The 13,041-nt window shown below is 42.8% G+C and overlaps 1 protein-coding gene across 1 annotated transcript in view; it reads right to left on the bottom strand.

Moving 5' to 3' along the window:
• wnk1b (WNK lysine deficient protein kinase 1b) overlaps positions 1 to 13,041 on the bottom strand; it is a gene marked incomplete at both ends in the record, with an annotated part of 74,789 nt that overhangs the window by 36,399 nt on the left and 25,349 nt on the right. Inside the window, 2 exons of the mRNA XM_079236124.1 lie at positions 1 to 219; positions 5,232 to 5,404. The exon at positions 1 to 219 is cut by the window's left edge and continues 2 nt beyond it. Coding sequence (XP_079092250.1) covers positions 1 to 219; positions 5,232 to 5,404 — 392 coding nt within the window. The remainder of the gene's footprint in view (positions 220 to 5,231; positions 5,405 to 13,041) is intronic.

Raw genomic sequence — 13,041 nt, 5'->3', positions numbered from 1 at the left:
ATGACACTCTTGGCGAAGGAAGCCCTCTTGAGCGTGGCTAAACCCAGGTCCCCGATCTTCACCGAGCCGGTGGGCCCCGTGATGAAGATGTTGTCGCACTTCAGGTCCCGGTGGATGATGGGCGGCGTTCTGGTGTGCAGGAAGTGAAGGCCTTTGAGGATCTGCCGACACCACGATCGCAGGACCTTGATTTTCATCACCTTGAAACGCTTCAGGTAGCTGCAGAACCAAGAAATCACACACACAATGTCACGGCATGTCATTCAACAATGCTCCGTTGGAGATTAAGTGTGCAAAAATATACAAAGAGACGGTAGGTTTAACCCCTTCAAACTTTTCAACAGCCATGTATCCTGTTCAAGTGGTATTTGTCCGGCAGCTAAAATAACAAAGCTGTCTCATATCTCATCGCTAGCGTCACGTTATTGAGGTTCAGAAGCTCTCTGAAGTATTTTGAATGTATTGAACAGTGATAATATTATGGGAGGACACTGAAAACCATCCATGAGGGAATGAATTATTCCAAAGTGAAGCTGGGAAGGCCGGACAATAGCCAGATGAGGTGCAGCAACGGAAAAACTGATGATGCTTCAGTTGAAGATGAACGCTTACACAACCAAAGTGGATTAGTGTCACACAAGTCCATCTTTAAAAACAGATACGCCCTAAATACTCATACAAATGTGAATGAATGTGCACATAAAAACACACACAAAAAGTAAGCCATTCTGGCATCTGTTAGAGACACATGCCAAACAAATGACCACTGGAATACTGAGACAAACAGAGATATAACCTTATTCTACCTTTTGAAACCAGACATCTATTTTAATCTGGAGATAAATATGTCGGAAAAAGCTTGATTCAAGAGAATAACCATTGCAAAGTCAATGAACAGCCAGCACTCAAGAGCTTTATTCAGCGGGACTGAGAACATGTTTTAGACTATTTACTTGCCTATTTTTCCATTTAGAATGGCAATTCTGCTGTATATAAGCAGGCATTCAACTATTTAAACTATTTACTTTAGTCATTTTAACACCAAGTAAAGCAAAAATATCCCAATACAATGTCATGTAAATGTCACATTCTTAACAACTTCTAATGAAACAATAGTAGCCTTGCTAATGCACATCAGAGGCATTTATAATGTGGTCTCTATGTAGGAGCTGTCCATTATCTACACTGTCCAGAGTCATGAGAGTCTGGAATGTATCCCAACATGCACTGGGACACACGTAACGAACACAGAACCACACCTGAGTGCGATCTGGAGTCTCCAGTCAATCTCGTTCACATGTCTTTGGAATGTGGGAGGAAACCCCACAGGATTACAGGGAGACCAGGGCAGGAATCTCTGTGTTCAAAACTGTGTATTTCAGCACAACAGCACAGATTGAACATCTCTTCCTCTTTCAGTCAAAGTTAAACTTTTTATTAAATCAATTCGACGAAAAGGCTTCAGTCAACACTTCTCTTTAAGAGCTTTGAGAACTCATTCAAAATTCATCTGACGATCACTCTTGATTAGCTCATTTAACCTAATGCTTTAATTCTAAGCAAAGTGCTTTCAATTTGCTCTTATCAGCTCTTATTTGCTCCTATCATGTGTCTGTCTCCGCTCTTCAGCTAAATCCAAGTACCAGGTAGTACCAAGGACAAGCAGGGGAAGCAGGGTGAGTCACCCTCTGATCATCTGGACCGGAAATACTCAACTTTACTTTTGCAAATATAACAGGAGGGGCCCGTTAATACGCAAACACGGATAATTATTAGAAAAAAACGAATACCGTACCTCTTTCAAAGATTTAGAGGACTCAGGACTAATAAACAAGCTCTATTGGTCGCTATTTTGAGTTACGTATTATTATTTACATTAAAAGTACAAAAAGATATTTCCATTGTGAATCAATGTATTTTCATTGTATATTAGGAAACGGTCGGTGGGCCACACTGCACCCTATTGCGGGCCAGATTCGGCCCATGGGCCACAAGTTGAGTATCACGAATCAGGAGGAGGATTCAAAGGAAATCATTATTTCCACGGCTCATCTTTTTTAGATTTTTTGGTATGTGCGAATATTACTGCATCACAGCAGGCCTAATAATTTGATTTGAGCTAATTGTTGTTATTTGTTAAAGCACATTGAGCTCAAAATCATCTGGTCCTTAATCCATTTACTGCATTTAATTCAATGTCCGAGCTTTTTTTACCGAGCTCAAACAATCCGCCCATGGTCCAAGTCTAGCTGACAGCTGACTGAACCGAGGTCTCAAAGACGCCTCACATATCTCTTGAAGTTTTCTTTTTTAACTCCTTAAAGCTCATTTCAATTAGTCACTCCTCGTTGCAGGAGCAGCATCACATACCCTTTATAACAGAGGTCATCGAATGACAACCAGGCCGACGGGCAGCATCTCTGCTGACCAGTGGAATCAAAATAAACAACATGCTTTGTGTCCTTGGCCTACGGTGAACTTCAGCTTCATCAGGATTACTGGACGTGCTTCACATTCCCACCAGGTACAGTTAACTGCGAACGTCAGCATTAACAATATTCAAATTCACAGTCAGACAATACCGAACCAGCAACGGAGTATGACAACACGAGCGCTGCAACTTATGACGATTTGCATCATGGATTAAGCAGCAGATGAAATACTCAAGCAATCAACTTGTTGTTTGGTCGACTAGTTGTCCAGAAGCAAACGAAATATGCTCATCTCAGTTTCCCAAAGCTCAAGTTGAGGTCTTCAAAATGCATTGTTTTGTCCAACCGATGGCAACCATCTGGCTCGATTCACATATTTTCTCAGAGTTCGTCTACAGGGCACTGAACGCAGAGAGAAAAATGACCTTTTTGAACATACCTCAACATGCACATCTGCACAAGCTGAGCGTTTATACTAAACCCTTTCAAAGCCTCTTTTCAAACCCTTTTATTTCAACTTCCTCGGCCTGTACCTGCCCTCCTCTCCCCGTCTCCTCAGTGTTCTTTCTCTCTCTTTCTGAAGTCAGAACAGTGTTGACAGACAAGTTAAACCATGTGGCATGCGCTGCTAGAGTGACACTGCACAAATCATCTCTCCAACACACTCTGCTCAACACACACACACACACACACACACACACACACACACACACACACACACACACCTAAATGCACAGATATGTCTTTGCACTGTGAGAAATATGCAGATATACATGTATATACAGTATGTGAACAGTACATATACGGTATTTGTGCATGCATGAACAGATAAGCATTCTCTCTCTCTCTCTCTCTCACACACACACACACTGTAGATAAGGGGCCTCTAATACCCTGAACACCCGCTGGTCAGTATTTCCATTCTCACCATCTCCCTCCCTTCCTATCAGTCCTCCCTCACACCATCTCTCCTTCTTTTTCCACCACTTCAACACACAACAGTTCCTCTCCTTTCTGAGTCTCCATTTGGATGGCAGCCAAATCCCTGTGCAGTCTCGATCCTGTTCATATATGTACATTTCTTACTATTTTATAGAGCAAACAAGACTATCAGCAGATTAATGTAATGGTCAGGTGCATCCCTAATACTAGGTTTATACATTGCATTTTAAACTACAGTACATTCATCTTTTTATCTAATAATAAATGATCTAAGTCATAGTGCCTCAACAAACTTGTTGTTTGGACATACTTCCCCTACTTAACATTGTTTTTGCATACCGGTGACTCATTTTGCCCAAGGTCTTGTCTGAATATTTAAATGACTCAAAACCTTTCTTCTATTAATTAATATTTCCTTCTTTTAAACTGTAAAAAAAAAAAAAGTATATATACATCTGTTAATGAACTGTTATGTGTGAAAGCGCTGGATAGATGCTGGGTGGTGAGCGTCTGCATTTGTTACCAAAGTAATGAAGCTATTCCAGTCTTCCAGTGGAGGGTGCTACTGTCCTTGGTAGTGCTGTGCTGCTGGATTAATGCTCTGCCCTCTGCGGTCACAGGTGGTTCATTGGTTCGTCACTCTGCTTAGCTGCCTTTAAACTGGATTCATAGTTAGTAATTTGGCTATTTGTGCGTTTATCTGCCTCTTTAACAACTCACTATCTGCTTCTCAGACCGTTCGACTGTCTGTCTCCTCTTTCTGTGATTTCATTTATCAGTCTGGTCATTCATCCACGTCTCCCCCTGTCTGTGCCCCCCCCCCCCCCCCCCCCCCCCTCCCCTCACTCTACACACACACACACACACACACACACACACACACACACACACACACACACACACACACACACACACACACACGCCTCATTTGGTCTCTCCCTCTGTCTGTCTCTGTCAGGAATGAGAGGAATCTGCAGCAGAAGCAGCAGCTGGCAGGTGGGCCGATGTCCCACGATGCACTGCGTGGGGCACGCCATGCGCCACACGCCTCACATTTAGCCTTTTATTGTGTCAGGAGCTCAACAATCACATTCGCATTCACAGACACACATCCATTCTGTACAGCAGAGAGACCGGCATGCGGGCTCGGCATGGACAATGACAGCCACAAGTGCGTCAATACTCCTGTGAATTGAGGGGAGGGGAGAGGCCGACAGCCGTCCCACAGATATAAAGCGTGCCACATACAGAGAAAAGAGTCTCCCCCGTTATTCCTGAACTTTCCCAACTTAATGTGTCCATTTGACGTCGACGTTGGATGAGAACATCTTATTTTGGAGGTGGATTGATATTTCAACACTACAGTCCCATCATTTCACTCTTCATTGTCACATACATGCACTGAAAAGCACCCAGTCTGTCATATATATACACTGTGAATAACACAGACACATACTATACTGTACATGCAATGAGTCAGGCACGCTAAGCTGACCCACAGCTGCTCTCGGCACAAGAAGCCGGCTGGGTTGAGATGTGCTGACGACACCACAGGCTGTTTGAAGTTGAAAGTGGAGAAGAACTGTATTGGTTCGGCAGGAAAGAGGAGGTAACAGGTGTGTTTCTACATTTCAACAGAAAACTGGAAGTGAGTCATCATCTGTACTGACGGTGCTCTTCAGAGGCGCAAGGAAAACGAGATGTGTGTGTGTGTGTGTGTGTGTGTGTGTCTTGCAAATTGGGATAATCAGATGCAATACAAGTCTTTGTTCTCCATGCCGTTTTGACATCTTTTGCTCCCAAGTCTCCCAAGGTCACTAAACTGACTAAAAATAATGATATCTCTCATGAACTCACGTTTTAAGTGTGCCAGATGTCATGAGCTCCGTGACCAGAACAATACATTTCTTTCCTTTGCATGGTCCCTCCCAGGAGTCATAGAAGCGGACAATGTTAGGATGCTGGAGTCCCTTCAACATCCCGGCCTCCTCTTTGAAGCGCTGGCGCTCAGACTTGGACAGCTTGCGATCCTGCACACAAGGACAGAAGAGGAAAATAAGTCATGCATAGATAAAAACACGAAGAAAGATTGTTCATCTGAGAATCTAGAGGGCATTTACCCAAACAAAGAGAGGGAGAGAGATTACAATCAAATTAGGCTGGAAGAGGGTTTGAGGGGTGGAGAGGAAAAGCTAATCAACAGAGGGAAATAAACAAGTTAGGCAGAGAAGAGAGCGCAAGGAGGAATAATAAATGCTTACAAAATATCAAACACTGAAACAACCATCTAAACATGCTGCCAGAATACAAATGCAGGTGACATATGAAAGCAGGTGCTCTCAGAATATGGTGCCATATTACATCAAATACAGCACTAGAGGAGGATGTGGATAGGGCTAAAACAGTAGACTGTCCTTTCATCTTCTCTCAAAGAAGCCACAGACATCCAATAGAGTGAGTTTTTAGAGTGAGTTTTTTTTTTTTAGAGTTTTTGATGTGTCTTCACTCTGTTTTCCTGAGAGGTACATGTTGACAAACTGGTTCATGAAAGGGATTTATAAATAAACTGGTTTGATTTACCGCATTAGGCAGAGTAAGTTAAGTACTGTATATGCTACGAGCCTGTGTTTTTTGATCTACGTTCCATATATTCCCCTTTACTGTGATCCTCAGTAATGTCACAGGGAGGTTGGAGACAGAAACAAACAGCACGTTATTTACTTCCTGCCATTACATTTGAGTGTCCAAATTGTGCGTGTGATGTTCCCTGTATGCCCTTTGCACCTTTGCATAACTTCCCATTGATATATTGTCTGTCGAGCAACTGAGTGATTAACGTCTAATCGTTCCAGCTCCAACAGAACGTCTGCTGTATAATATAAGGAGTCAAAGCACGAGACATGTCATTTTTAACACAGCTTTGGTTTCACCAGCTGCTTCTTTTTCGCCCGCCAGCGAGCAGCTTCACCAGGAATGTGTACCACGCTTTCCGCTGCCCGCTATGTGAATGATCCCTCACTGGCTTCCCACCAAACAAACACTCCCAACTCTCTCCTGAAATGTTCATCAAACCCTCAGGTACAAGCTCCATACGCTTACTTCCTGTCTCCTTCATATTTGTGTTGGTTGGATGTGAATCGTGGTCTATAACATTCACACCAAGCTTTTACGGAGTTTATTACTGGTGGTCACCGCTGCCCACTGTGACTAAAACAAGCTAACGTTACAGACGACATTCTTCCATACTGGGACAACTAGCTTCTTAGAAAAGTTTAATGGGCATTCCAGCTCTAGCACTGATAGCTCAGTAAACAAAGATGTAAAGGGCAGTGTGGGCGGATCCAGCCTTGTAAAGAAGTGTGAGTTTGTGTGAGAGTGTATTATTACATCAACATGTATAAGGGAATGTGTCAATGGGTTCAACGGTGTCTAGCCTGTGTATTTTTTACACATCAGTTTAAAAAAATAAATAAATATGGGATTATTTTTGTTGTAGCCATCACTTTGTGTGTTGTGCTTATGTATCCGCTTTAGTGAGTGTGTGTGTGTATGTGCACATTGATGTGTAGTTTCTCCACCAGCTCTGTGTCTAACTGCCGTTGACACATTAAGCACATCGCAGCCCCCAAAATAAACAAAATCAGAGTTGCCAGCTGACACCGATAAGGTAACAAAAGCTCACTATTCAAAGGATTTAAGCCCAAATATGGTTGCAGCTTCCGCTGTGGCTCTTAATAATTCAATTTATCGACGCAAAAGTCTTCTCAGGATAACCTGCAGTTACAAGTAGATGGCACAGAAAACAGAGACTGTAAAACAAATATGAAAGAGATGCTCCAATTAACCTGGAACAAACAGGCATTTGTGTTTGGAGAGGAACTAATGACACACATCCAGAACATTTAATGATGTCTGTGACCCTTTTAGAGGATGAAAGAACAGAAAAGTGAACAGACGGATCACTGCAGACGAGAGCAGCAGGATTGACACAAAGACTGTTTGTTTAAATATAGATGACAGAATAACTGAAAACACAGCGAGAGAGTTTTATATTTCGATTGAAGAAGCAACTGTATTTTTAAGGTGATGCAAGTTCAGACGTTGGAGGTTAGACACCTACTTCCTGGCAACATTATCACCCCGGCAACCAGTCTTAAATATCCAACGCATGCCTACATTTTTTTTACAGCATCATATTGTTTGATTTGAGTACTTCATTTGAATATGGCATTTAAAAAAAAAAAAAAGCACCCAACGCATTAGTGCAAACCATCCGAGACGAAGCACAAGCTCAGCATCAATCAATCAGTGCTTAAAGCTACAGTGCCACCAAATCCCAGAATACTGGGATATACAGCAGTGGTCGTATTGAGTGGATATCTAAACCATCTGCCAATACCTACCCCCCCAAACCAATCAACCATTCAGCGCTGGAGATTCTGCCAGGTCACTTCTTTTTAATGTTATAAAGCTTTTAGAAAACCTTGTGAGCTGCTTCAGAGATTAGGACAATCTCTGAGGTGGTGATCTCATATTGTCACATTGTATAACATGGGGCCTCGTCTATATCATATGACTGAGAGAGAGAGAGAGAGAGAGAGAGAGAGAGAGCGAGAGAGATTTAAGTGTGTGTGTGTGTGTGTGTGTGTGTGTGTGTGTGTGTGTGTGTGTGTGTGTGTGTGTGTGTGTGTGTGTGTGTGTGTGTGTGTGTGTGCGTCAAGGCCCATAACAGTTTATCCCTTCATCCCGCAGCAACCACTTCCCTGATGATGGCCCATTAGCAACTGACTCACATAAACACCCATGTATGTGCTCACCAAACCGCACTCCCATTCTGTTTTTCATATCGCGGTCACGTGACTCTGGGTGGTCACATGACAACAGCTACTGGCAACCTGACTGACTGGAAGCCAACGGTCCATTTCCGAGCAGCACTTAGAAAAGACCCTGACCACCAATATCACTGTTCGACTCCTCCCCCGGGGCACTAGAAGATTACTTCTCCCCATCTTGCTCTCTCTGTACTCTCTCCCTCTCCCTGAGTGTGTGTCTCCATGGTTGTGAGTAGGGGAAAGCAGACAGCAAGTCTAAGGGGGCTTCCTAATCCATTATTAATGTTTCCTTCTTCATTCTAGTGGATAAACGGGTACGCAGCCATACAGTAACGGCTGTTATTATTTATTATAAGCTTTTGGGGTATTTAAGGAATTCATTTGATCCATGGCGCATGAGTCTCTCTGTTGATTATTTCTTTCTCTCCATCCCTTCTTTTCTGCTCCGAGCTTCAAAACATCATGAGACTTGAGTTTGTCAGACTCAAAAATACCCTTTCGCTCTCCACCCAAGTCGCTCTCCATTTCTCTCACTCTCACACACACACACACCTAAGCAAGCAGGACAAGCCTTCACACTCAGATCGGCAGGCACTTATCCGACAAAACGACACAAGGACTCTATCCTCTCTATCCTCCTTTTCGCCTACCTGAGTTCTTGAAAGAAGCTTTCTATACGTCACTGCATAAGTGATAGCTTCACGTCTGACTGCCCTATTTCTGTTCTGCAACAGCCAACTGAGGACACACATGAACACACACACACACACACACACACACACACACACACACACACACACACACACACACACACACACACACACACACACACACACACGCTAACTAGGTAGCCAGACAGGCGGCAGAAACGGAATCAGCAGTGTTGCAGCATTATGCCGCTTCCTGCAGAGAGGCTGAAAGCCTATACCCTCTGATCAACTGGTCCAGTCTGGACATCCCACTGGGCTTTTACACTCAGTGATCATCTGCTCTCGTCTTCTCTGGGCTGGTTGCGCCCCAGCGAGCATGGAGCACTCACAGCGCCAGATGGATGGAGGTTGCAACAGAAGACGATACCGCGAGCGCCGGAAAATTCTGATGATAAACACTCTGACGTGGTACGACACTGAACTAATACAAATACTATTATAAATGGTCCTGTTTTTGGTGTAGTTCTCACAGGAAGTTGTCCAAAGTGCCTCATCTCTCCTTGGGACAGAGGAAGCCTAAACATAGCAGACATGATTGCATATATGATTGCCTGAGTCTGTTTCCTTTACATAACAGCAATTTGTGTTTACATAAGAAAAGCAAATCCATAAGAGGAAAAAATAAGGAGGAACTGTTTTGACAGCATTCACAAAGTTATCTGTAATGTAAACCGTTTCACCAGCAAAGTAGGTTTTAAAAAAACAATCCTATAGTTTACGATCCGAACAGTCAGGTGTTGAATATCTCAGTATTTAAACTTCAAATCGTAAAAATTATACCGGTCCATACATGACATTTGACCTCTGCATTTAACCCAGTCTAAGCATGTTATGAGCCGGGGAACAGAACTTAGGGTTTAGTGTCTGTGACACTTGGGGATCGAACCGCCGAACTGGTGGTTAAAAGATGATCACATTAGCTGAATCAAGGAGGCCTTTTTTTCCAAAACACCCATACTTTCACGGATAAAGTACGACATTAAATTGATGTCGTTAACCTGACTGGATGAACTTTTCACCAGCAGCGGGTTCTCTCAGCTGCGTGGCAAAATATATTTTTGGGGGAGTGGAAAGGCAAGAAGAGACTTCATCAGATATTATGCAAACCAGAGCAGTGAGGCAGCGTTCAACAGATGGCCTAAATGTTACAACCAAACACTCATGAACAATTTGATGAGTCTTCAAAACACCAAAGTAACACACCAAAATGGCAACATATATCATAATTTAACGCCAGCTCTATAAAGATGGTCGGACTCTTCAATACAACTTTGTTTTCATGCTTTAATTCTCCGCAGTTTTAATTACTCCGGAAGATATCATTTTAAAACTGCATTAAAACCTTCAACCCCATCGTTTGGAGGCATAATTATAACAATTTGGTGCCCGCACTAATGACACATAATTGCATGGTGATTTTCCACGAATGATTATCATCAATTTGAGTGACATTGATGGGTCCGTCACATAGCATCATTCTCCTGATTTCTTTCATGTTGAAATGTGTAACATATACCAATGGGACCAAATCTGAAGAAAGAAAACAAGCGGTTCAGTGAAGAAAGAAAGAAATAATTTAATGAAAAGCTTTTATTGCTGAAAGCATTTCGAGACTATTTGGTTCTAACGCAGATGAAGCAGACTCTGTCCAAAGTCTGCAGCTGCAGCCTGAGGTAAACGTTTTACATGAACAATACAATTATGAGTATGACTGGTGGAGGTTTATTAAGACAAGCTGCAGATGCTTTAAGAATTACTGCACTGCAAAAAAAACATTTTTCCTCCAAAAGCCATGGATTACCTCATGGCAGCACACTTTATTTTTATTTTGCCATAATCATGAAACTCTTCTTGGAGGCCTGACTGAACTATAAACTTCTCGTCCCAGTTTCTCCAGAATGTGCTGCTGACCCACTTCAATGCTCCTCTGATTAACCTTTTGAGTCCTGACCTAAATTTCGAAGAATGCCAGTCTGTAACTCGAGAGAAAAATCAGGACCCCTAAACCTTGATTACATTAAGCCCGTCGGTCCAGTGAATGAGCTGATTTGTTTCTATATGCAGTAAAAAACCTACAGTGGCGGTGGACGGGGGGGCATGGAGGTGTGTGTGTATGTGTGTATGTGTGCAAGTGCATGAAAAAGGCCCAGTGTGTTCCATTAGTATGTAGCCAAAAGGTCTCTCAGACCCCCCACACTCTGGAAATACTCTCCCGCAAAGAACCACAAACCCTCTACAGCACGCACACACACACCCACCTCATAAACATGTGCAGGAAAAAGACACACACACAATGTTTCACTTGCACACAAAAACCAAAACCTCTCCAAGACCTTTACCACAGCTTGTTTTGGTTAGCCAGCATATATGAGAGAGAGAGAGAGAGAGAGAGAAAGAGAGAGAGAGAGAGAGAGAGAGAGAGAGCATCTGTTATAAATAAGAAGGATTGAAAAGAGGATGAATACGTTTCAGTAAAAGTCAGGAGGTGGAGAGGAAAGGATGTAGACTGATCTCCTCTCATGTATAGACATTTTACCAAAACGAAGGAAACAGAGATTTGAGATCACTTGTTCACACCCTCCTGCGATATTCCCCATGTGTGTGCTTCGTCTTCTAGTCCTCTTTTTCTCTCCCTTCTTGTTTCTGCCTCGCTCGCTCTTTGTCTCTCCATCAACTCCCCCTCCTTCTTTTCTCCCATTTAGGTGGTTTTTGGTTTCCCATCAATCACCACTCTACATATTGCAGTAACCAGGGCCATGTGTGTGTATGTGTATGTGTGTGTGTGTGTGTGTGTGGTAATCTGATCTAGCTGTGGTAGAAAATCGGTTGGTTCTGTAGAAAATGTGGTGAGATGCATTCACTTTGGTTTTTCTTATGTATTTCCTTTGGAGATATGTTAATTATACTATTTGGTTTACTTTTGGAGTACAGTGACAAAAACACTTATGTGTATGAACATGTATGAATCTGAAAGAACTACATGTGATTAGGTATCAATATGGGAGGGTATGGGAGGGACATATTGATCGTTTTTCTTCTTTGTCTGATCGTAACAGGCACAACAAACAAACCCATTCATCAGGATGGGTTCAATAACAACTCCAATGTGTGTGTGTGTGTGTGTGTTAACAATAGGTGCCATCTCAGCCTGCCGCTCACTGTGCACCCTATTGTCTCATCTCTCCGTGCCTGGCTGTGCAACACACACACACACACACACACACACACACACGCGCACACACACGCGCACACACACGCACACGCACCATGTGCCAATACAGTCATCACTCTCTGTTGTGTGGGTCACGCCTCATCTTCCCGTCCTCCTCGCTCATCTTCCTTTTTCACTCCTCTCCTCTCCTTTCCTAATTCTCGTCATCTCCTCTCTTTCCCGTTCACAGGATTCCCCCACAATACAAGCAGGATGCATTTCAAAAGCCGTCCCTGACGCCCACATCACACTTCAGCTCAGCCACTTGATCCAGTCGCGCCGATCCAAGGATAATGAAAGGAAATCTGAGGATAATGAGTGGAACTTCCCCTCAAAAGTGTTAATCCTTAACAGAAGGCATGCCATGCAAAGGAATGACACTATACCGGGAATAATCCCAAATATGGAGCTAACGAGGAGGAGTGATGACATGCTAGGCTTCTATAGTTCACACTCGTTCTTAGTTAAACCACATCTGTGTACCCATGTCTAAACCAAGGTAATGCCCAAATCCTCAATCAGCTGAGGCAACCTGGTTATATCCAGGACTCTAATAAAGCTCTATTCATTGGTTGTGGATTGATTGAAATGATTAGTAACCAACAATGGCCCCTTTGTCGCACCAGCAGGAAACAAAGATCCAATGAAGTTATGTGAAGAAAACAAGGATCCAACGTTTTCACGGTCAAACTTACTAAAGTATTGGTCACATTAAAAGGCTTTTCTTTCTTCATTTATTTAATTTGCTTCAGCTTCATTATGACATTACAGGAAGATTATCAGGAGTAATACACTTGGAAGGGTCAGAATGTGTTTGTATTTGAAAAAGTATTAGAAAAAGAAAAAAGGAAGCTCAGGCTATTTCTAAAATTAAAGAAATAAAAAGTCCCATCTGTTAGAATAAGGAAGAAAAA

The sequence above is a fragment of the Taurulus bubalis genome (genome assembly GCF_910589615.1).
Source record: "Taurulus bubalis genome assembly, chromosome: 20".
Taxonomy (NCBI): domain Eukaryota; kingdom Metazoa; phylum Chordata; class Actinopteri; order Perciformes; family Cottidae; genus Taurulus; species Taurulus bubalis.
Note: the sequence above shows the minus strand (reverse complement) of the source record. Positions and strands in the feature narration are given on the sequence as shown.